Genomic DNA, 25,979 nt, shown 5'->3' on the forward strand with positions numbered 1-25,979 from the left:
CTATCATGTATTTTTCCTCCATTCTTAAGGGTCAGCAAACATGCTGAGGATTGTAAAGTCCTGGAGGGAAAAAGCCCCGGGACTGTGCATCCTCTAGTTTATTCTATGAATTTAAACGTTTCTTCAACATGAAAACAAAGGTTCACCTCTTATTAGAGATACAGACATTAGAATACACCCAAAGCTTTTGTTGGCTATAACAGAGTGCTATTTGTAGTTTTAGTACTCCAACATTTTACCTAGAAATTTACTGAATCAAAACAGTTATCTATGAAGGAGAGAGAGGTGGTGGTGGTGGAGGGAGAATGCAGGGGAAGAGGGGGAGAAGGAGGGGGAAGAGAAGATGGGGGAGAGAAACAACCTTATCTTTTAACTATCTTCACTAATGATTTACCCAATGACCTTCAGCAAATACATTTCTCAAACATAATGAAAATGTTTATAAATGCCCTCAAAAATCCCCCCATGACACTACATAACCCCTATAATCTTAATATTCTCACATGACTCCAAAATAGAATGAATATTGTAAGCCTTCTGAACTTTGTGACTTTAGACAGGCTCCATTCCCCTAGTGATTTATGTTGATCCTAAGGTTCCGTCTTATTGGCCTGATGAAATCATGATTTGCAGGTAGAGTCCAATTTCCGAGTTATCTTTGTTCCCTGGTATTGACATGAATCACGAATTTGTGCTTCTAAACATTCAATTCCTTCTTCCTTTCCCCTTACCAACTGTTTTGCTTAATGAATAAGATTTTTTAAAATATAAAAGGAACATATGTAAGCTTTTCTAAAACCCATATGCCAAAATAAAAAATTACCACACCGACAGTAGTTAACAGTTTTCATCTTTCCCCTTACCAACTGTTTTGCTTAATGATTTTTTAAAATTGCTTAAGATTTTTTAAAATATAAAAGGAACATATGTAAGCTTTTCTAAAACCCATATGCCAAAATAAAAAATTACCACACCGACAGTAGTTAACAGTTTTCATAATTTAATGAAAAAGTATCGGTAAAAAGGTGACATTTGAAAAAAGACCGAGTTTATCTTTGAAAACTGGACTATATAAGACAAAACGAAAAAAAATTTAACAAAGAAGATTAAGAGGTAATACTTCAAACAACAGCAAAATGTAGCAAATACATTTTGGGGCAATTGAAATGTACACAACTGAAGGCTCCTTCATTTACCTAGGAAAATCCTGTAAAAATATTACAACTATATTTCCCTGACTGAAATTATTTTAGTCAATACTCTCCCAATGGCATTACATATGGAATTTGGCTGAAGCACTTTTTCAATGTTTGCTTTTCTTCCCACTCACTCAGAATTGAAAGGCATGAAAGGACATAGGCTACTGCACTGGCCTCTGACAGAAGGAGTTTATAACATAGCTCCACTACAATTTTATTACCATGAAGGTGTCAAATTAATATCCAACCCAGGAGAATGCAAAGAAAAAGCACAGAAACCTAGTGCATAAATAGGAGAACTACTGTTCCTCATTTGGATAATCCATAGCTTTTTCCATTCAAACAAAGCATAGGACAACTATTACACATGCTATGGCATGTTCACACATGTACACAGGCACAAAAGAAACATTTTGAAGGTGTAGCCAAAGGAGAGGCAAAATACAGAAGTTTTCAGAAAAGGAGGAAGAAATAAAATCAAAGGAACTCATTAACAAAGCTACAGGCTACAGGAACAAAAGTGGGGGAGAGGAAAACTGTTGAGTTTCCCATATTGACGGAGAGAAGAGGGGCCCCTGCCTTTACTGCAGCTGGGCTGTTTCACCAGGAAACAACTTAAAAAATCTAAAATGGCCTCTTTTGTCTGAAAAGTCTCACTACATGTTCCCAAACTAGAAGAAAGAGAATATTAATTTAAGGCTAAGAAGAAAAGAGAGCAGAGAATTATAGTTGGCTTCACACTTTAAAAACTGTAACATTTTCCTCTTCTTTAAACAGGAAGCAGGTATGTTTTATCTCCCACTAATGTAATTATTCTCTTCCTCCCAGAAATTAATAAAGGCTGATAGTTTGGGAACAGAGTATGAGTAACTTCTGAAAAACAGCTCCAGCCCTTTTGTTTGGGAAATTGCCTTGGATTCAAAGTTGGTACAAAGCTAAATTATATCCATGTGTTAATAAACACATGCTTTCAAATTCTGTTTGACAATAAAAATCTGTTTCAAAATTAAAGCAGGTAAGAATACTTAACCTCTCTGCATTTTACTATATCTTAATTATACCTCAATAAAAATTTTATAAACATTAAAGCAGGTATACAAAAACTGTCAGCCAAACTTATTTAAGTCAAACTTATTTGAAAACAATAACACAAAAACCCTGACCTGATACAAACCCTCCAGAAATGTTCTCACTTTGGGAAAGGCTCTGGGATCCTTCACAAACGCCTAAACTGAGAGAATCAGAGCATTTTCCTTGGAAGTAGTACTTTTGTAAACACTATCCACAAGTTAGCCTTTTACGCTTGTTAGCTGGGTGAAGTAGTTACAAGTGCGTCCCCAACAAGCAAGTCTAGGAACAGGCACTGGACACTTATAAGCATTAGGTGTATTGACTTGGTAAGTTAAGATACTGTGAAAGGAACTCAACCTTGCTCAGAGCAAAGGAAGAGAGTAGTGAGTTTGACAGTATCTGAGATATTGGTCCCTGGTCTCTCCCTGAAGAGGGTTTCCAGGTACCAGTGGAGTTAGAAACTTCTTACAGACAGGAGCTCTGGAAGTCCATGCTGTAGCTTCAAAAGATAAGTAGTTTTAGTGTCTGATAATCATGGTCTCCTGCAAATCAAGGACAATGCAAGGACTCTTAATACATATGTGTATCAATGTGTTAATATAATTGGAAAGCTGCCCCAAAGTATTTACTGAGCAAATACTCTGGTCCCAGCTGTTCTCACTAGCCTCTGGCAAAACAAAACAAAACAAAAACCCCTAAACTTTTGGACAATATGTAATTTCTATGATGTGCTCGTGAAAATTGGACTTGAAACTGATTCAAAAACTGCAAGCCAATTTACTGTGGAAAAATTTTTATCCTTTTCACTACAATTCCTCCTAACATATACTAGAATCCTTTTGGTGTATGGGTTTTCCCCAATATATGAGGCAAAGGCAAAGATGGAGTTTTTCTTGGAATTTCTGATCACCTATGCATTGAACTGTGGGAAAGGGGATATGACTTGCTTTTACCATGGCAATCCCGTCTGGAGTCATGGGGAGGATTTTCCCTGTCTGAGCTATCTCTCTTTACCCTAACTTTCTCTTTATTCCCATCACTTTCTGCTTCTGAATCACTCAGCTCCAAATCTGGGCAATACCCATCATTTTCCTGATATGGAGCTCTCCCTGCAGAACGCCTGACAAACTGCCTGCCCCAGAGCTGCTCCTTGGGGTTAGTATTCTTGGTTGGTTTCACATAGCACGGGAGGTCCTCTGTGGTCCTCACCCACCTGTTGGTGGCCTCCTTAAAGGACCTGCTGAAGTGTTCCATGGTAGATTTTCTAAAGCTGCCCTGACTGCCCAAGTGGGAGCTAAGCATGGGCTCCTGGTCACAGAACATCTCACTTGAGCTGTCTTTTTGGGTGACATCCCCAGACCAGCTGCCCTCCAGGCCATTGGATTTGGCAAACTTGGAGTTAGGCTGACTTTTCCCATTCCCAATGGAAGACTGTCCATGCAGGGCAGCCTGAAGGACCAGAGGCTTTCCCAGAGACTGCCCATGATAGAACTCTGGAGATGGAGTTCTCCAAGCAGGACTGGGATCCTTTGCTTCACTCCTAGCATGGCTGAGACTGGCCAGCAAACAGTTATTCTTGCTCTCTAGTGGATACCTTGGGTATGACTTCATTCTCATTTCTAGTGATTCCTGAGCCACCTGCATGCTCCTCATATTGCAAACAGGGGAGCTGCCGTCAGGAGAGAGAGGTCCATGATCAGGCTCTGTGGAGCTGTTTCTGCAGTCTTCCGGGGCTGATTTGGGCATTTTTAACTTTAAGGTAATTCTTGGTGGTGGGTAAAACAATGAATTTTCTAGAGCATTTGTCAAAGGAAGTCCTAAGATCAAAAAGAAAGATTCATTTTAAATGACAGAGTACATTTTCATGCAAATGGACATGACAAGAAAGTGGGGGCAGCAATACTCATAATCAGACAAAGCATACTTTAAAACAAAGGCTATAACAAAGATAAAGAAGGGCGTTATATAATGATAAAGGGAGCAATACAAGAGGAAGGTATTACATTCATTAACTCATATGTACCCAGTACAGGAGCAACTAACTATATAAAGCAAATACTAAAAGATATAAATAGAGAAATTGACAATAATATAATAATAGTAGGAGACTTTAACCCCACTTACATTAATGGACAGATCACCCAGGTAGAAAGTCAATAGGCAACAGTGGTCTTAAATGACACAATAGACCAGTTGGACTTAATAGATATCTATAGGGTATTACATCCAAAACCAGCAGAATACACATTCTTTTCAAGTGCACATGGGACGTTCTCCAGGATAGATCACATGCTAAGCCACAAAACAAGTCTTAACAAATTTAAGAGGAGAGAAATTATATCAAGCATTTTTTCCAACCACAATGGTATGAAACGAGAAATCAATTACAGAAAGAAAAATGTGAAAATAAACACGTAGAGACTAAACAACATGCTACTAAAAAACCAATGGGTTAATGATGAAATCAAAGAGGATATCAGAAAATACCTTGAGACAAATGAAAATGCAAACACAACTTTCCAAAATCTGTGGGATGCAACAAAAGCAGCTCTAAGAGGGAAGTTTAGAGTGATACAGGCCTTCCTCAAGAAACAAGAAAAAATCTCAACCACCTAACCTACCACCTGAAGGTATTAGAAAAAGTACAAACAAAGCCCAAAGTCAGCAGAAGGAAGGGAATAAAGATCAGAGAAGAAATAAATAAAATAGAGATTAAAAAAAAACCCAATAGAAAAGATCAATGAAACCAAGAGCTGTTTTTTTGAAAAGATAAAATTGATAAACCTTTAGCCAGGCTCACCAAGAAGAAAAGAGAAAGGACCCAAATAAACAAAATAGGAAAGGAAAGAGAAGAAATAACAACAGATACTACAGAGATACAAAAAAATCGTAAGAGAATACTATGAATGGTTACATGCCAACAAATTGGACAACCTAGAAGAAATGGACAAATTTCAAGAAACACACAACCTGCCAAGACTGAACTGAGAAGAAACAGACAATTTGAACAGACTGATCACTAGTAGTGAAATTGAATTTATAATTTAAAAAAACTCCCAGCAAACTAAAGTCCTGGACCAGATGGCTTCACAGGGGAATTCTACCAAACATATAAAGAAGAACTGAGATCTATCTTTCTCAAACTAGTCCAAATAATCGAAGAGGATGGAACACTCTCAAATTCATTCTGCGAGGCCACCACTACCCTGATAGCAAAACCAAAGACACTACAAAAAAAGAAAATTACATGCCAATACCTTTGATGAATACAGATGCAAAAATCCTCAACAAAATATTAGCAAACTGAATCCAACCACATATAAAAAGGATCATACACCATGATAAAGTTGGATTTATTCCAGGGACATAAGGATGGCTCAACATTTGCAAATCAATCAATGTGATACATCATATTAACAAAAGGAAGGATAGAAAGCACATGATCATCTCAATAGATGCAGAAAAAGCACTTGACAAAATTCAACATCCATTCATGATAAAAACTCTCATCAAAGTTGGTACAGAGGGAACATAGCTCAACATAATGAAGACCATTTATGACAAACCCACAGCAAACATCATACTCAATGGTGAAAAGCTGAAAGCCTTTCCTCTAATTTCAGGAACAAGACAAGGATGCCCAATCTCGCCACTTCTATTTAACATAGTACTGGAAGTCCTAGCCACAGAAATCAGACAAGAAAAAGAAATAAAAAGCATCCAAATTAGAATGGAAGAGATAAAACTGTCACTATTTGCAGATGACATAATTCTTTATATAGAAAACCCTAAAGTCTTCACCCAAAAACTTAGAATTAAAAAAATCCAGCAAAGCTGTAGGATACAAGATTAATATACAGAAATCTGTTGCATTTCTATACACTAATAATGAACTATTATTTCTCAGAAAGAAAAAAAAAAATCTCAACGTGCAGCATTTGTTCCCTAAGGGTCCATACTGAACACTCATAGCCCCCATCTCTACCAGGGCCTGCCACCTGTTGCTGCCACAAGCAGTTATGGGGCTGGGTCCCACTAATCAGAAGCCACATGGTCTAGGGGCCAATTTCCTTGGCACGATGGAGGCTCTTCCTGCTGTCCTTTGGTTCTTCTTATCTTGTCCATCGTGGTGCTCTAGTGGCTGAGTGGCCCTGCTGTCTCCTGCTACACCATTCTGCTGTGACCCGTGATACTCACAACTGACCACAAGCCTTTGATACCTACCTGACACCTTATTTCTGGGTGCCTCTCTTGCTCTATAGCTGGCCCTTGGCAGAAGCTGGCTTCTGCACACCCTGCTTTCTGGTTGCCCCTGGTTGACCCCTGGTTGCCCAGGCTCTGCCACTGACCTCTGTGTTAAATGAGGCACAGGGAGGTTACAAATGTCTCTGAATATGACTGTCATTATTCCAGCCAAGCTCCCATGCTTAGGGCACTGTAATTATGCTCACTTGTTTCTCTCACCAAGTAGGCAGAATTCTCTGAAGGAATTCTGTCTTGCTGACTGCTCTGTCTTCTAGCTCAGCTCTTAGTCCATAGGAGGTGCTCAAAAAATATCAGTGAATAAATGAAGAGACAAGAGCCCAGATCTCCTAACTTCTGGCTAAGGATCTGTTATAACAGACTATTGTTAAGTAACCCTGGAATTAAATGTTTTCTGGAAACTAGGATTAGATCCTATCCTACTGACTTCTAAATGAATCCAATGATTTTAGAATAATTTCACGGCTCCAACTAATAGCCTCAAATATCTGTCTGGGACCTAGGTTATCTGTCCTAGGCCTGCCACTCCATCAACCCCACCCTGGGATTTCTTGCCTCATGAGTCAACAGTGAAATGGGCCATGTTATATCAGGGCTGGACTAGAAGACATGAATTTAAAAGATTTTTAAATTAAACAATTGATATAAAATTTATACAGGTTACCTGCAGCAATTTCCTGGTTAGCAAGCTGGACTTGCAAACTGAAGATCTGTTCCTGTATTTTGTTTTGTGACAGTTTCAGCTTCTCTCGCCTGGTTATCATGTAGCACAGGTTTCGGACCTGAAAGCCCAACCCCCAGCAAGTAAGAGATTTTTGTCATGTTACACAAACCTGACAATTGAAATTGTTTAGCTAAAATTAAGACAACTAAATTCAGGTGGGGTTGGGGGGTGGTGGGCAGGTGAGGAGAGAAGACAGAACCTAAAAGCTGTATAACGAGAGCCACTCCACAGGAAGTCACATAGCATGGTCAGTTGTGGGATCATGGTTCCCATATCAATCAGTAGCACAAGCAAAATGCTCCAAAGCCACCTTCTGAAGTCTACTCTCCCTGTGGTATCATGGGGTTGATATTTATCTGCACAGCCAGGATGGGAAAACTGAATGATGACTTAACATTTTAGCTTTCCCTTTAGATCCCCGAGTAAATGGTGGCAATGCTGGATCCAGTACAGTTTTCTAATGAGTGCTGGATCAGCAGGATAAAGGTCTGCTGGGAAGACTGGAAGTGGCTTTTTTGCTCACACTTTCAGCTCAGCCAAGTCTCCATAGCCACAAGGGTGAAATCCTCACCCTCTCATGCTCCTTCATCTGGACAAATTACTCAACCTTTCTGTGCCCCAGTTTATTCATCTGTAAATAGGGATAATAATTGTACCTTCTTCATAGGCATGTTAGGATTATATGAGTTAATATTTATAAAATGCTTAGAACAGTGGTGCCACATAGTAAGTGCTATATATGTGTGAGTTAAATTTTAAAAAGTGAGCCAAATCTATTAGTTCCCCTCCAAATTCTGATAGCAGAGAAAAAAACAAGCCACCTCTATAATTATACTTGATTATAAGATTCTCTAGGGTAAACACAGGGCCTAACTTATCTTTGAACCCCTACAGTACCTAATTTAGTAGATACCTGATTTTATATATATATATATATATATATATATATATATATATGTATGTATATATATAATCTGCAAATGTTTTGTTTTGCTATTACAGATACCTTTTGGATTACTTGATAAGAACTTTAAAAATTGCTATGAAATTTGAAGATTATAACTTTAGCTAAATTGAATTATCTGGCACAGAGGCTCTCAACCAGGGGCAGTTTTGATCCCCAGAGGGCATTTGGTAATTTGGGAACATTTTTGGTTCTCACAACTGAGCATGTGGGGGTTTGCTACTAGCATCCAGTGAGTAGAGCCAGGGATGCTGCTAAACATCTTACAGTGTTCCCCACAACTAAGGACAGTCCCCTACAACAAAGAACTATCCAGCCCCAAATGTCAATAGTGCCGAGTTTAAGAAACTCTGATCTGGTGCTTTCCTAAATAAAATTCATTCTTCCTTCAGCCTGTAGTCTCATAAGTGTGTCAGTAAAATATAGCTGAGCCAATTTAGGTTCAACAGTGAATAAAAAGTAAACCAAATGAAAATTTATTTCAAATTTAAGGTTCATAGAGCATCTAAGTGAGGGCGCTTCCATTCTCTGATGTGTCTACCAGAATTTCAACTAAGCCCAATATTTGGGGCCACGATGAAATCAGAAGATAAGCACGGACACAGAAGCTTACACTATAAATGTAAATGAGCTGTGTTCTTTTAAAAACTGGAAGTGGGGCCTCCATTTCTATGCAGACCAAGACCTACACACTAGTCACAGTTGGTCACCTTACCCTCTCTAGGTCTTGCCGTAGGTGCATAAACATTCTCATGCGAGTGTGAATACTCTCCTCTTTTGGCTGCACCAGGCCATTTTCTTCATCCTCTTTCGGAGGAAATAATGGCTTATTGAAGTTACTTTTCCGCTTTAGTTTCCAGTAGTTATAGATAAAGTCCACAGCTAGTGTGGGCAGCCCCAGCTCTGCGGCCACATCTTCCACACGGACCAGGGAATAGAACTCCTCCTCCAGCTCCCGAAGCTTCTGTGCCCGCACGCTGGTCTTCTCGCTTTTGGTCTGGCCCTGCTCTGAAGCCCTGTGTAGGGGGTACTCGGCCTCCCCGAGCTTCTGCCTGTTTTGGCTGTGCTTGAGGCAGTATGACTTGAACTTTACTTCATCCCCCTCATCTAGGATGGTCTTCATTTCTAGGCTGTGCTCAAAGGCGCAGGTGACGTGGAAGGCAGTGATGCAGCTTTTCACTGAGCACTGTGGGAAGAAAAGATGTGTTAAGGCAGCAGGGCTGTGGGGGGAAAGGGGAAGCCCTATACGCCTGGGCCTAAACTGAGAGCTCATAAGAAGCAAAGGAAAGACAGGGAGAAAGTTGGTCTTAAACTGACCATGATGGACACTTTACAAGTAACCCAGGAAATCTGCTCTTATAGAAAACAGTAAAAACAGAGGCAAAAAAATGTTTTTTCAAACTCTCCTTTAAATTTTAGCTCAAGCATTAAGTTTTTCCGAGAATTCTTCTTTGGCCCCTGTAAAGAGTCGTGCTGTACTTTTTCTGTGACCCCAATATCACTTTATTATATGCTTCTACACTGGTCCTTTTCACACTGTACCTATAGCATAATAAATGTAAAATCCCTGGCCATGGCTCTTAATGACAGAAGCTGTGTCATTCATCTTTGCATTGCCATCAACTATTGAACAAGGAAGTACTCAAGAAATGCTTCTGAACAACTGAAAGAAAAACAAAATCAATATTATTGCCAGAGCAGCTATTGGTTCTAAAAAAGGCCACAGGAACTCCAATATCTAAGTAACCTAACTTCCTGAAATTGGTCTTATAGAGCTGTGCTGTCCAACATGGTAACCAGAGTAGCCAACTGACCACAAGCAGCTATTAAAATTAAAAATACATACAATTAAAAATTCAATTCCTCAGTCACACTAGCCACATTTCAACCATACTGGACAGCACAGATTTCCATCACATCACAGAAAGTTCTGTTGGACAGTATGGTTACAGACAATCTGGAATTAAGTTTATAATATTCTGCCATTCATAGATGCAACACATTTGTTAAGAATCACTATGGGGCATGCACTGAGGACTCAGAGGGAGGCAGAGAGAACCTGGCCCATGATTGCTGGACTCTTGTGCTTCAGTTCGTCTCAATCACCATTTGTTATGGTTATGTTACAGTTTTCCTTCCAAAGATTTAAAATGCATGTGTGTGCTTATATTTTTATGCAAAGGAAGGAGGGAAAGCAATGGAGGATTTGTTTCAAAAGATATGGTGGGAATTCCCATGGTTAAAGCCAAGTCTCAAATCTTTTGGAAGCTTGCATCTGGAGGGCAGACTGCTCAATTACCTATATGTTGGGTTTTTGATAACTAAACATAGAGGATGACCTTGTATATGAATAAAAGACTAAAAAAATGCAAAACCTGATAGGTCTCCTTATAGATTGAGAAATTCAACACTTAAGGGAATGCTGGCAACCATCAAAGCTTTAATGGGGGCAGATTCCATTTAATCTAATTTCACAGGATAAAGAATTCCAGGGATGGAAAACAATTCAAAGATCAACTTATCCAACCTCACATGTATTATTGCTTGTACTTCCTGTAAAGTACCTGATATTCTACCTACACTGCTCCCTGCCCTCAACTCCTTCCACTTTTCAGTTAAGTGGTACTCTAGCCACTTACTGTATTCCTAAAACAGCCCACCCCAACTTAGATCAACTGGAAGAGTCTGTTACATTACATCCAAGTTTGTATTCTTAAAAATTCTATGTATTTGGGCTTCCCTGGTGGTGCAGTGGTTGAGAGTCCGCCTGCCGATGCAGGGGACGCGGGCTCGTGCCCCGGTCCGGGAAGATCCCACATGCCGCGGAGCGGCTGGGCCCGTGAGCCATGGCCGCTGAGCCTGCGCGTCCAGAGCCTGTGCTCCGCAACGGGAGAGGCCACAACAGTAAGAGGCCCGCGTACCGCCAAAAAAAAAAAAAAAAAAAAATTCTATGTATTTGAAAAGCCTCATGAAAATGAGGATGAGGAGAGCCCCAAACTATACTTTTATCTGGGTACCTTTGGTTACCCCTTGAATAAGAAACTAGCTGGTCATTTAAAACACAAGTAGCAAAAGGCACTCTTTAGCAAAAGATTAAAAGTGTTGGGCATAGTGTTCTTCTGCTGTTTAATAACTGACAAAAATATGGGAAGAGAAAGCAAAAGGATTGTTTTCTATTCAAGGAGATGAGTGTGTAACATAAAACTACTACTAATGGGAAGCTAAAAACAGATCATCTCTCTCAGGTCAAATTTATAGAATGTAGAGACATAAATATAAATTACTCAAAATAAACAGACAATACACGAATAAGAATTGGGTACTTAGATGAAAAATGGAATGTCCTTAGGAAACTCTGCCATAAAATCCATCTAGTTTCAAAAAAAGGTCATTCTATGATATTTATAGCTAGAAGTCCATATACCTTGGTGGTAAAGGAGAAATGCTAACCAAATAACTTTTAATTTTTTTTCCAAAAACATATATTTGGCACATTCCATTAAACAAAATGCTTTTGTATATATCTCATTTCTACTGTAATCACTTAAGGCGATAGGGGAGGTTTTATTATGCCCATTTTAAAAGAACAGCTTTATTGAGATATAATTTACATACCACAAAACTCACCAATTTTAAGTATACATTTCAATGTTTTTAGCGTATTAACAGAGTTGTGCAACCATCACTACTACATAATTCCAGTATATTTTTATCACCCCCAAAAAGAAATCTCATGCCTATTTGCCACTCCCTGTTCCCAATCCCAGCCCCAAGCAACCACTAATCTACTTTGTGTCTCTATAGAAATGCCTATTCTGGACATTTCGTATAAGTGGAATCATATGTGACAGTTTATATCTGGCTTCGTTCACTTAGCACGTTTTCAAGGTTCATCCATGTTGTAGCATGTATCAGAATTTCATTCTTTTTAAAATATGGCCAAATAATGTTCCATTATATTGGATATACCATATTTGTTTATCCATTCTTCAGCTGATGGACATTTGGGCTATTTTTACTTTTTAGCTATTATGAAATAATGCTGCTATGAATATTTGTGTACAAGTTTTTGTGCGGACATGTTTTCATTTCTCTTTGGTAATGTGCAATAAAGGATTAACCTTGCCAAAGAAAGGCTTGGCCCTCTGCCTCTAGCTCCTAAGAGGTAACCTCTAAACCCTTGGAATGTCCTGCCTGATAAGAGTGTCTATTTACCTGGGGGCCTTGGGCCATGTCAGATAGTCTATGTTAACAATGTGATTTATGGTGGAAGCTCTGAGCCACGTGGTTTCAGCCTGACCTCTGGAGGGACTGGAGACTGAGGCCAGCCATGCAGGTGGTCAGCCACGTCTATGTGACCAACTCCTAATAAAATCTCTACACCAAGACTTGGGTGGCTTTGCTGGTTGGCAGTACTCTGTGTATATTATCATACACCAATGTTGAAAGAAATAAGCACTGTCCACAAGATTCCACTTAGAGAGGAAACTGGAAGCTTCATGCCTGGTCTCTCCTGGACCCTGCCCTATGTGCCTCTTCCCTTTGCTGATTTTAATCTGTATTCTTTCACTGTAATAAACTATGACCATGAGTATAACGGTTTTTTGAGTTCTGTGAGTCCTTCTAGTGAATTATTGAACCTGAGAGTGGTCTTGGGGACCTCTAACTTGTAGGTATATACTTAGAAGTGGAATTACTAAGACATACAGTAACTCTATGTCTAACTTTTGGAAGAATTGCCAAACTGTTTTCCACAGTGGCTGTGCATTTTACATTCCCACCAGCAATGCATAAGAGTTCTAATTTCTACACCTTCTTGCCAATAATTGTTATTGCCTGCCTTTTTGATTATTACCACCTTAGTGCGTATGAAGCAGTATCTCACTATGGTTTATTTACTTTTAAAGGGGGGAAAAGAAATAATTTTCTACTTATTCTTCAGAAATTATAGAAGAGAAATGAGTTTTTGCAATACTTTCATTAGAGGGAAAATGCTACCCTTATATGTTCACATTTGTAAGGGGAGTTGGAGTTTCTGTGGGATGAGAACTGGATCAGATAGGATGGTTGGAATAAAAATCTTTGAAAAAGAACACCAGAGACTGATTTAGGAATTAAATTGTTTCTTGCCTCTTTAAGGAAATATTTTGTCACCCCCCTGAAAACAAAATAGTGTGTCCTCTTCAAAAGCAGATGACACCTGTGTTGAACACCAAGGGCCTGGTGCATATGTCCTCAGCAGTTCTTATCCTGCTGCAGGACAGTGTCCATTTGGTTGCTCTTAATCCCCAATAATCTGTGAACAGACAAACGGGTGATATCAGAGCAATTTTCTCAAAACTTGGTCACTGAAATCATGTCATAAATGATTCAAAGTCAGCCCACAAAACCTATTTAGCCATTATGTACTTAAACTCTAGCACCAACGGTGGCCACCAGCCCTTCTGATCTCTCATCCCTAAGGGTCTGCAAGGTCTGAGGGGAGATGTCACTTGAGTGTTATTTAACTTTTCTCATGTTTATATCTGGTCTCCCTTAATAGACTATAAACACCTGAAGGCAAGGACCAGAAATATCTTAGAATAGGAACAATTTGTACTCACAAATAAAATTTGGAATATATGAGAAAAATATTAAGGTGCTTTCCCTCTTAATTTTTTTGATGCCCTTTAATCTTTTTTTTTTTTTTTTTTTTTTTTTTTTTTGCGGTACGCGGGCCTCTCACTGTTGTGGCCTCTCCCGTTGCGGGGCACAGGCTCTGGGCGCGCAGGCTCACTCCGCGGCATGTGGGATCTTCCCGGACCGGGGCACAAACCCGTGTCCCCTGCATCGGCAGGCGGACTCCCAACCACTGCGCCACCAGGGAAGCCCAATGCCCTTTAATCTTAACATTTATTTTCCATCTCTACTAGTACCACCTTTAATAGTCACTGAGTAGACGTACTTGCATTTCCCCACTTGTCAAAGATTTTCATTTGTTTTAAAAAAGTTCACTTCCCTCATAGTCAAGCTCATATTAGCCTAACACTAAACTCACGGTGGCCCACCAATTTATTCTGACTTCACTAAACATGCATGTAACTCCAGACCTGACCACATTCCTCTACTGTCGAAAGGGGCACCTACTCCAGCACCAAATGTTTAATGATTCTATTCAATTTGGCTGGATGAATGCTAGGGCTTTCCATCAACAAAGTCAGACTGACTCCAGGGAATAATATGAACAATAACAATAAGTACAAATACTAGTACCACTAATATTTGCTGAGTATTTAGTATCCGTTAGGGACTGTGTTAAGCTCTTCACCACATTATTAAGTAGGTACTATTTTATCATCTTCATTTATAGATGTGGAAACTGAGGAACAGATTTGGCGTGTAACTTCCTCAAGATTACATAACATACAAGAGATGGAACCAGGATTTGGACTCCAGGAATCTGGCTCCAAAGGCTGTATTTTTAACCACTGTTCTTTCTTTTTTCTCAGGGAAGGCTTAAAACATCTGGATCTAGGTTGAATGGGGCTTGAACATAAGATATATAAGCACCCTACAGGAATTCTGGAAAGGTGGCAGAGGGACTGTGTCCAGGGTTTAAGCAAAATTCAGAGCTGCCTGGGGCATCCGTTTTGAACCCAGTCTTTAGGATCTGTTCCACGATTATCAGAAACCTTCATCCCCAGGAGAAAGGTTCTAGCTCCCAGATATGGAGGCTGTAGATATTGGCTAGTCTAGACCCCAAAACCAGCAGTGTTGGATTCTATCCTTGCCGAATGAATGTTCCCAAATCAAAGGAAGAGGAGAGATGTGGGTATTCCCTACTGCTGGGAGACAGGAAGAATGAACACAATTCACAGTTAAATTTCCATAAAGAGTTTATAAAGCAAAATACCTGATATGTGTTACTAATCACAAATACCCTTAAATAAACCCCTGAAAAACAAAGATGCTAATAAAACTTGACCACCACCTATGTTCTGCTTATACTAATAGAGTGGGCTTTGTTTTCCATGGTTGACACCTAGTTTTCCTGTGGAAAAAGAGACCAAAACCCTTTTTTCCTTTTAAACCACCACTAAGTTAATTTCAAACCAATTAGTAGTTTAGAATCTTGTTCCCTATATGGGGATCAAAAACAGTAAACAAATACAGTATATTAGTATAGGCAGAACATAGGTGGAGAAAAACATAGCCACACTTCACAAGGTCACCTGAAGTTCACTCCCCCTCACTTGGGGGGAAGATCTTTAATGCAGCCTGGAACTCACAGTGCACTTCCCCAAACCAAAAAATTATTTCACACCTCTTCTCTCCCCAAACCTTGAGACTTCACCCACATCCTCACTCTCAGCTGATGATCCTGTTTCCTATCTCACTGAGGAAATTACAACAATCAAAAAGAGCACTCTGGGGACTTCCTGGTGGTCTAGTGGGTAAGACTCCGCGCTCCCAATGCAGGGGGCCCGGGTTCGATCCCTGTTTGGAGAACTAGATCTCGCATGCATGCCACAACTAAGAGTTCACATGCTGCAACTAAGAAGTCCGCATGCCACAACTAAGAGTTCACATGCCACAATTAAGAAGTCCGCATGCCACAACTAAGAAGTCCGCATGCCGCAATGAAGATCCCACGTGCTGCAACTAAGACATGGAGCAGCCTAAATAAATAAATAAATAGGGCTTCCCTGGTGGCACAGTGGTTAAGAATCCACCTGCCAATGCAGGGTACGTGGGTTCAAGCCCTGGTCCAGGAAGATCTCACATGCCACGGAGCACCTAAGCCCGTGCGCCACAACTACTGAGCCTGCGCTCTAGAGCCTGTGAGCCACAACTACTGAGCCCATGGGCCACAATTACTGGGGCCCATGCGCCTAGAGCCTGTGCTCCGCAACAAGAGAAGCCACCGCAATGAGAAGCCCGCGCACCGCAACAAAGAGTAGCCCTCGCTCGCCACAGCTAGAGAAAAGCCCACGCGCAGCAACAAAGACCCAACACAGCCAAAAATAAAATAAATAAATTTTTAAAAATTAAAAAAATAAAACAAAACAATAAGAGCGAGGATTCTGGGAAGATGGCAGAGTAGGAGGCACCAGGAATCTGTTAAAAAAAAAAAAAAGAGCACTCTGCAGATTCCCAGCAGCACACCTATCTAATACTGCACCTACACACTCTGCCTTCAAGCCTGTTACCCGGGAAGAACAATCTGTGCTCTTACCTGAAGCCACCCCTCTCTCACCCTCTTTACCCCACCCTCTCTCACCTACTGAAAAACCTCGCTCCAGCAGTTTTTCCTCTCCATGGGTCACTCTCTTTGCATGCATACTGTAATGTTCTATATGTTAACAAGTATACATACAGTAGTCTCTCAGTATCCTCGGGGGATTGGCTCCAGACTTCCTGTGGATACCAAAATCCACAGATGCTCAAATCCCTTATATAAAATGGCATAGTATTTGCATGTAACGTACGTGCATCCTCCCGTACTTTAAATCATCTCTAGATTATTTATAAAACCTAATACAATGCAAATGCTATGTAATAGTTGCCTGTGCAAGGCAAATTCAAGTTTTGCTTTTTGGAACTTTCTGGAATTTTTTTCCAAATATTTTCAATCTGCAATTGGTTGAATCTTCAGATGCAGAACCTGCAGATACCGAGGGCTGACTGTACATACTTGTTATTTCTTCCACCTTAAAGAGTGGACTTCTTTCCCTCACTTTTCCAGACTGTTCCTACTCCATTTCTTTGCCCTGACCCTTGGCAATGTAGCTTTTGCTATCATCACTCCACCTAAACTGCTCATCCAGATTACCAATAATCACATTGCTAAATTCAGGGGTCAATTTGTAGTCCTCATCTTACTCCAGCAGTATTTTTACATCACTGATCTTTCCCCTCTCCCTGAAACGCTTTCTTTCCTTGATTTCTAGGCTACTATGCTCTCTTGGTTTTCCTCCTGTCTCCCTGGTGACTTCTCAGTCTCCTCTGCTATCTCTCCCTACTCTCCTGACTACTTAACACTGGAGTGCTGCAAGGCCCAGTGCTGGGTACTGTTCTGCTCTCTATCTACACTCCCTCACTCAGTGATCTTACCCAGTCCAGGCTAAAGATACCTACATGACAATGACTCCCAAATTTACGTCTTCAGTCCAAAACTTCCTCCCAAACTCCAAACTTACATAGACAACTGTCGGTTTAATATTTCCACTAGGATATCTGGTGGACATCTCAAACTTAAATGTCTAAAACTGAACTCATGATGATCTTTCTGCCCACATCTCTTCTACTTGTAGATTTTTCCATTCAGTTTATGGCAACTTTACCCTTCTCCCTGTTCAGGCCAAAACCTGGAAGCATCCCCAACTCCTATCTTTCTCTCACACCTCATACGCGATCCACAGTTAATCCTCTTGGCTCTACTTTCAATATTCATCCAGAACCCAACCACTTTTCACCACCTCCAGGGCTACCACTCCAGACAAAGCCACCACTGCCATCTCTCCAGGATTACCGTAATAGCCTCCTAATTGCTCTTCTCGTTCCTAAACTTCCCTCCTCACAGTCTGCTCCAAATAAGCAGCCAGAGTGCCTATTTTTGTTTTTAACCTTCTACTATGGAAAAACCTACATAATAGCATAGAGAATACTATATTAAACCCTATATACCCATTATATAGACTCAATAATTATTAATGTATGACCCATCTTGATTCATCTTTAACCCCCATAGTACCCTGCCCTCCAGATTATTTTGAAGCAAATCTTAGACATCATTCCATAGAGTGGTCCCTTAAAAATATAAATCAAATCATTTTACTTATCTGCTCAAAACCTGCTAATGGCTCCCCCTTTAAACTCTGAGTAAAAACAAAAGATCTTTTTTTAAAAAAAAAAAAAATCTTTTGGCCACGCCACGTGGCATCTGGGATCTTAGTTCTCTGACCAGGGATCGAACCAGTGCCCTCTGCATTCGAAGCGCAGAGTCTTAACCACTGGACCGCCAGGGAAGTCCCAAAACAAAAGATCTTATAAGGGCCCTGGAAACCCTTCACCATGGGCTTGCAAACTATGGCCCACAGACCAAATGCAGCCAGATACCTGTTTTTATGTGGCCCATAAGCTAAGAATGGGAGCTAAAAATGGTTTTTATGTTTTTTAAATGGTGGAAAACAATCAAAAGAAAAAGAATATTTTATGACATATAAAATAAATTTAGAGTCCATAAATAAGCAAATGAGCATGGCTATATTCCAGTAAAGCTTTAAGTATCATCTATGGCTGCCTTTGTGCTACAAAGGCAGAATTGAGTAGTCGTGACAGAGACCATATGGCCTGCAAAGCCTAAAATATTTACTATCTGGCCCTGTATAGAAAAAAATTGCCAACCCCTGCCCTAACCAATCAGGTCCCTGTGTAATCTCTCCGATCTTCTCTTCCCACACACTCCATTCCGTTCTCATTGGCCTCTTTCTTATCTCTCGGACAAGCCAAACACACTCCTATCTCTGGGCCTTTGCACTGGCTGATCCCTCTGCCTGGAACATTTTTACCCCAAATATCTGCATTGTCTTCTCCCACCTTCGAGTCTTTGCTCAAATGCCACAGCTACGGTGAGTCCTATTCTTACCACTCTATTTAAACTTGCAATGTATGCCTCCTGCCCCACAATCCCCATCTTCTTACCATACTCCACATTTTTCCTTTCCATAGCACTTACGGTCTTCTAACGCGATATTTAGTATCTATTGCTTATCATTGATTTCTCCCAAACCAAAATGTAAGTTCCATGGTGCAAAGTTCTTTGTTGGTCCACTGATAAATCCAAAGTGCCTAGAACAGTGCCTGGAACACAATTAGGCACTCAAATATTTGTTGAATAAGTGAAATTCCTTATAATCAAAATTTTAAGAGAGTTTTATGACCACCACAGCAGCATACATCTCCACTTCATTGATCCATGTATGAACACATGATAATTGCAGCATGGCAGGTACCTCACAGAAGAAATTCTCCACCTGATATGGACCACAGTGAGGTAACAAGAAAGTCAACACTATTTGCACCAAAGAGTTGCTGAAACCTGTTACCCAAGCCACTGCTGCCAGTTGTTGGCATAGCCAAGAGTGCATGATAACTGTGTAATGGAGAGGCTGGCAGATAGCTACATAACGATCAAAGGCCATTACTGAAAGAAGTACTCATTCAGTGGATCCTAAACTAAGGAATATGAAAAGTTAAGCTATGCATCCTAGGAAGCTGATATTTCTCCAGTGGCTTTGGATGTTGACTAGCATTTGGGGGACAGGGGAAGTAGTACAGCAAAGGTCCAAAAAACAGAGATTAGACAGAAAGAAATACATGGGGGTGTGGAGTCTGGCATCAAGGCGTGACAAGATAATGATGGCTAAATTCCCAAGGAGGGTCATTATGTAGAAAATGGAGATGGCCAGAAAAAGAACCATTTCTAGTTTGGGCCATTCAGAGAAGCCCACCAGAACAAAGCCATCAGAGTGATGAAAAGTGTTACTGAATTTTCTCATTGCTTAACACTACTTGCTGGAAACACCACAGTCAGAATTTTGAAGCCTGATTATCCTTTGCTTAGAACTTAATGCTGGTTCATGAACCTACATGCAACAGAGGAACTGGATAGGGAATGCTTAAACAAGTAAAATCATTAATGTATTTCCTTTTATTACCTCAGCAAGAAAACTAAGAATTAGCAATTATATACCTGTATTTTAACAACCATATTTTAAGCCACGCCTTTCATTTAGTAAACTCATAGTTTACTAAGTAGAGGTATTACGAAAGTAAAGGTAGTATAGATGCATTACAAAATATTTGTTATAAAAAGTGTTGGATCTGTTAAGATTGAGAGAAACTAAGACTTCACTGGAGCTTCATTAAATCTCTAATTTACTCAGTAAAAAAAAATTTTTTTAAGAAAGACCTTTACAAAATGCAGAATCTAAACTCTAAGTAATAAAAACAAAACTACTGCCCTGGAATAAAAAAACCCACTCCAGAATGTTTCTTCCATCCATCTGTTCATCCACTATCCATCTATCAATCTAATATTTATTGTCCACTGGCCATGTCGGGGGTTTGGAGGATCTAAGGATGAAACAGTTTGAGCTTGCAGCCTACTAGGGAAGCTAAGACTCATAGATAAATAACTACAATAGAGGGCAGAATGTGGCAATATGGGGCATTTTTTCTCTCACCACAGTCATGCTGCCAATTACTAACTGTTGTAAACAAAATCATCCTTTAAAACAGCAAAAATGGGGGAAAATGCAGGTACCACAATAAGGAAAATACGTAAATTAACAGACATAAATTCAATGTGCTATTATAAAACGACTAAATGATAATTATGAAAAGATGGGAAATATTTTATTTTTTAGTGGGGAGAATGCATATTACAAACTAATCTATGATACAATTAAATACGGACATATTTATTCAATAAACACTAATTGAGCACTGACAAGGGGCAGGCACTCTCTTTTGTGCTAGGGGAAGAATGATACATAACCTTGGCCCTCAAGGGGCTCACATGTGGGGCGCAATCAGGAGAGAACTTAGAAAAGCATAAACAGGCAATGTGTTAAGGCAGTAGACCCCATGGGAATAGTTTTCCTTAAAAAATTTCCCCCTTATAATTGCTAAAGTGCTATAGTTAAAATAAATAAAATCAGCAGGAAATTTTTTTTTAAAAAGCAAGACAGGGGCTTCCCAGGTGGCGCAGTGGTTGCGCGTCCGCCTGCCGATGCAGGGGAGCCGGGTTCGCGTCCCGGTCTGGGAGGATCCCACGTGCCGCGGAGCGGCTGGGCCCGTGAGCCGTGGCCGCTGGGCCTGCGCGTCCGGAGCCTGTGCTCTGCGGCGGGAGAGGCCACGGCAGGGGGAGGCCCGCATACCACAAAAAAAAAAAAAAAAAAAAAAAAAAAAAGCAAGACAAAGTATCCGATTCTGTCAAATGTAAAAATGAGTTTAAAAACTAAGTGTTTTTGGGGTCCAGATTGTGTTCTTTAAATACCATTTCCCAGTAAAAGAACCAGGGTTACTTGGAGGAGTGGCTGATCCCAGGTCTAGAGCAAGAAATCTACAAGATGAGCCAGATAGCAAGGAACCTCAGAAACACCTAGAGCCACTGTCCCTAAGCTATGACATCATATGGCCCCCTTTCTGTGAAGGTGAACATGCAAACCTAACTCCAACCAGACTGTATCCTATGCAAGAGGTCTGGGAAGTGGAAGGCCAGCCCTTCCTCCCCTCTCACCAGGAAATCCACCTTATTACATTTGGAATAAAAGGTGAGATGACATTCTGGAAAACTAGATTATGAAGGGTCAACCTTCCTGCCTTTTCTGGGGGTGACTGGCCTCTCCCAGCCCCATCCTCCCCACCTCCAATGGTGCTTTTGGGTGCACCAGCTACGACTTCTACTTCAAGCAGCTGAATTTCTATGCCTCAGATGTCTCAGAAAACTCTACTTGCACTACCATATGCAACAAATATGCCTATGAGAATGACTTTCAAACCTATCAACCAGAATTTATCCATTCAGATGCATCTTTCCCTATCAAATGAGTTGCACTTAGTCCAGCAACAGGGTCATCTATCAAATCATCCTGGAACACAAGGCATCCATCTACAATGGGTGAGCCACACGAGAACATGGGCCTGGTTGTTTAGAAGTTATGGCTTGTTTCCACCCAGGATCATCTAGCTTCAGAACTCACCTAATTCATCAGATCTGAGAGTGAAGGATGGAAATTAACCACCACTATGGCTACTGAAAAGAATAAGCTGAAGGGTCCAGAGGTAACATCCAAAAATGGGGTTCCAGAAATGGTCTGTACAGTAGCAGAGCTCTAGGAGTGAGTGGGAAGCCTGTTGAGTAACCTTTCAATTAGCAGGATGCTCTCACTAGGAGGGTGAGTCTGGCCAATTTGGTGTTAGCCCACTCCACCACTTCTCATTGGGACTTACCTGAATACAAGCCCCTGTCTTCAACTTGCACAGGCTGCAGACTAAGGCCCACCGACTGGGTGGAATATGGGAGACCTTTGTGATTGGTTCCATCCTCTCAGGACAAGCAATGCTGACCTACAAATAAAACACCACTATAAGGCAGAAGGCACTAAGGCATTCCAGAAGTACCTTTCACAAACCATAAATGATGTTACAAGAAGCTCAGAACATCAAAACAATGAGGTGAGCCATGTCTCCTAAGGTTACTATGGAACTTAGAATAAATAAAACCCGTCTCTAGCCACTGCTCAGGCCTTCAATCATTTCCAGTAATATAAATGATTCATATATAGGATGAGAGGGCAGGAGTAGAGACTAGGCATGGTTACCTTAATGAATCAAAGATATCTACACTTTACTTAGGAACCAAAGAAAGCTACTAAGGAAAGGAATTAAGATTCACGAAATCTAGCACCTCTCACATGTTTGAGATGGTGCCACATGCCTTGTGTTTTTTTCATTTAATAATGAATGATGAAAAACAGCGGCAGTGACATAGTATCGTTGGAAAGTAGCAGCAATCTGTGTAATGAGATTGCAGCACGTAAGTAGAAAAGATGAGGATAACATTTTAAAAGCAGTCTTTAAAATCACGTTAACTATCACCAGCTTACTCTATTCTCTCAGCCAAAGTAGCTTTAAAGTGAAATTAGTCTTTGAGAGAGTGCTGAAAGCGATGCTTTTTAAAAACACGGAACTTTTTTCCGTGTGAAAATAAGGGGTCAAGCAACTTCTGGTAAAAAGTGTTTTCTTTTTCTTTTCTTTAAAAATACATACATGAGTTTCTAAGACAGAAACGACTTTGAAAAGTGAAGGACTGTTGAGTAAGGACAGTTAAACTAGTACAAGTTCCACCCACATCGAGAAACCAACAGTAGAAAGATCAGAGACATCTAGAACAGCCCCAAAAGTACTAGAAATCAGGTACTAGAAACCATAAGAGAATGTCAATAGGTGAGAAAGCTTCTTTTAATTTTAAAGAACTATTCCTGAGTCATGTTCCAGACTTTTAATATTTTGAAAGAGCCTGCTTTATTAGCTGGGGAATTTGCTGCTAGAAATTAGTGATTCTCAGGCCAGAAACCTCAGAGTTCATTTCACATGTCTATTAGCTGGATGTTCTTAGTAAGAAAAAGAAACCACTACTCAAATTTAAAAAAACAAACTGACTTCTATATCCATAAGAATACCATAGTATGTACCTAGAACTTTCAGTTTAACTTTGTGAGCTCGACTGCTAGACAGATTGGATGTTAACAAGAATAAAGCCAGGCAAGTTTTAAAGGAGAATGAATTTCTGATACAGTATCATCAGCTCTCCATAAACTGAATTCTGCAGTCTTTCTTGTTCTGCAGTTAAAATGCTAACAAATTTGCTGGCTTGGATAGGGTTTGGGGAGAGAGAATGTGAATGAGATGTCCAAACAGATTTTTTTTTTAAAAAGGGCAGCCATAGGGCTTCCCTGGTGGCGCAGTGGTTAAGAATCCGCCTGCCAATGCAGGAGACTCGGGTTCGCACCCTGGTCCGGGAAGATCCCACATGCCGCGGAGCAACTAAGCCCGTGGGCCACAACTATTGAGCCTGTGCTCTAGAGCCCGCGAGCCACAACTACTGAAGCGCACGCGCCTAGAGCCCGTGCTCCACAAGAAAAGCCACCACAACGAGAAGCCTGCGCACTGCAACGAAGAGTAGCCCCCTGCTCTCTGCAACTAGAGAAAGCCCACACGCAACAATAAAAACCCAACGCAGCCAAAAATAAATAAAATAAATTATAAATAAATAAATAAATAAATAAAAATAAAAAGGGCGGCCATAAAAAGTAAGAAGTAATGTATGGAAGCCCTCAGGAAATATCAGCAACTGAAGGACCAGATTAAATAGTGAGGGGTGGCATTCTGAATAAGGAAACTCTTAAAAAATGGAATACTACTCAGCAATAGAAAGGCATGAACGCTGACACACACTACAATATAGACTGCTAGCCAGACAGAAAAGAGTGCATACTGTATGTTTCCATTTTTAGACAAAACGAAACTATAGTGATAGAAATCAAAATGGTAGTTACTCTTGGGTAATAGGGACCCAGATAAGGACTGGAAAGTGGGTGTGAGGGATCCTTCTGGGATGCTCTATGTCTACTTCTGGGATGTCCTATATCTTGGTCTGGGTTGTGGTGACAGTTACATACATGTGTAAAAACTTATGAAACTCTACACTTAAGATTTGGTATTATTAAGGTAGGTTTTACCTTTAAAAAATCTGCTGCTCATACCCTCTCCTCTCATCCAAATTTATCCAATACCACTGGTAGTACCACCTATAAATTAATTAGCATGGGCTCACATGCCCACTTGCAAAAGAAGGATGTGAGGGAGGTCAAGTGGAACCATTGTCACCTCAGAAACTTGGGCAGGCATGAAGCATCTCCATGAAGCCTGAGTCAGTCTGAACGTTGTGGGAGAGCAAATGGCCTCACAGACCTGGATGAATTCTTACCTCTGGAATCCACAGGGCACAGCTGACGTGAGCCCATTTAGTCCCTGTCCTGGTGGTCTTCATGGCTCCACCTTTCTTTGGACATAATAGACATTGTGGATGAATGCCCAGGACACAGGAGCGACACAGCCAGCTGCCTTCTGGGACCTTGAGGATGCCGTAGCAGGCCTGGAGGCACGAGGAGGAGAGGGGGTAATGGTTAGCATCTTCTCACGGGGTCAATGTCTGCTCCGGTACACAGTCACAGAGTACCCTCCACTTTTAGGAGAAAGAGGCAAATAAGGCCAAACGAGCTCATATCCAGGATTTAGTAATTTTAAAACACTCAAAAAAAAAAAAAAGCAACTTCTAGCATCTGTTTTAAGGTCAGCATGTCTGTCTATGAGAATTAACCTTAAGGACGATAGAGTAAGACTAGAAGGAAATACACGCAAAGGTTAGCCCAACTGTTATCTGAGTTTTGTGATTACATATTTTTTTCTTTTTTGCCTCCGTTTTCTAAAGCTTTCTCAATGATTATGTATTATAATTAGTCAGTCATATACTCACTGAACAACTTCTACATGTCATGCACTGCTGTGATCAAGAAAAAAGTGTTAAGAAATAAGCAGAATGAAACTTCTGAGGAGCAAATGAGCTGATGTTAAAGGGCCTACCAGTGCCTGCTGCATAAAAAGCACTCTCAGGAAATTGTAGCAGTTACTTGCTTGAGTTGAAGAAAAAGGGACTTATGAATGGATCCTGAATTGAACAGAATATTAGACTAATCACAATAGTCCATAATGAGTTCTTGAAGCTACTTCAAATTCCTTACAGAATGAAGTCGGACAAATAAATAAATGAATTACTATTGGAGGTGGGAGGAGGGAGATTAGTTTGGAAAATATTTTAGATTTCCTTTTCACTAACTCTAATTTCGCCCATCCTTCCCCCCTTACTGCTCCACTCTCACCATTAGAGACTATAGCTGGGGGCCACCTGGCTCCCCATGTGGCCTAGCATATCTTCAGTACTGACTGATTCACCACCGCAGCTTCAAAGTCTGTGCCTGCCCCAGAAAGTTCACCCACAGCTCAGATTCCAGTTCCCACAGTCACCATCATGTTACCCCCGCAACTGGCCCCCTTTCCAAACTCTCTCTATCCATATCACCACCATGCTTTGCAACTTCCAGATCCAAATTCCTTGACTCTTATTATCCACTTTCCTTCATCTACTGTC

At 40.6% G+C, this 25,979-nt stretch overlaps 1 protein-coding gene across 2 annotated transcripts in view; it reads right to left on the minus strand.

The window, feature by feature from the left end:
• Nucleotides 1-983: 983 nt before the first annotated feature.
• JADE3 (jade family PHD finger 3) overlaps nt 984-25,979 on the minus strand; it is a 169,205-nt gene continuing 144,209 nt past the window's right edge. The window contains exons 7-11 of one of the 2 annotated variants that reach the window (XM_055081872.1): nt 24,759-24,926; nt 22,220-22,336; nt 8,937-9,407; nt 7,198-7,315; nt 984-4,087 (exon numbers count right to left, since the gene is read on the minus strand). In XM_055081872.1, coding sequence (XP_054937847.1) covers nt 3,177-4,087; nt 7,198-7,315; nt 8,937-9,407; nt 22,220-22,336; nt 24,759-24,926 — 1,785 coding nt within the window. In that variant the 3' untranslated portion in view covers nt 984-3,176. The remainder of the gene's footprint in view (nt 4,088-7,197; nt 7,316-8,936; nt 9,408-22,219; nt 22,337-24,758; nt 24,927-25,979) is intronic. The other variant, XM_024116907.3, reaches the window with a different exon arrangement.

The sequence above is a fragment of the Physeter macrocephalus genome, chromosome 21 (genome assembly GCF_002837175.3).
Source record: "Physeter macrocephalus isolate SW-GA chromosome 21, ASM283717v5, whole genome shotgun sequence".
Lineage (NCBI taxonomy): Eukaryota > Metazoa > Chordata > Mammalia > Artiodactyla > Physeteridae > Physeter > Physeter macrocephalus.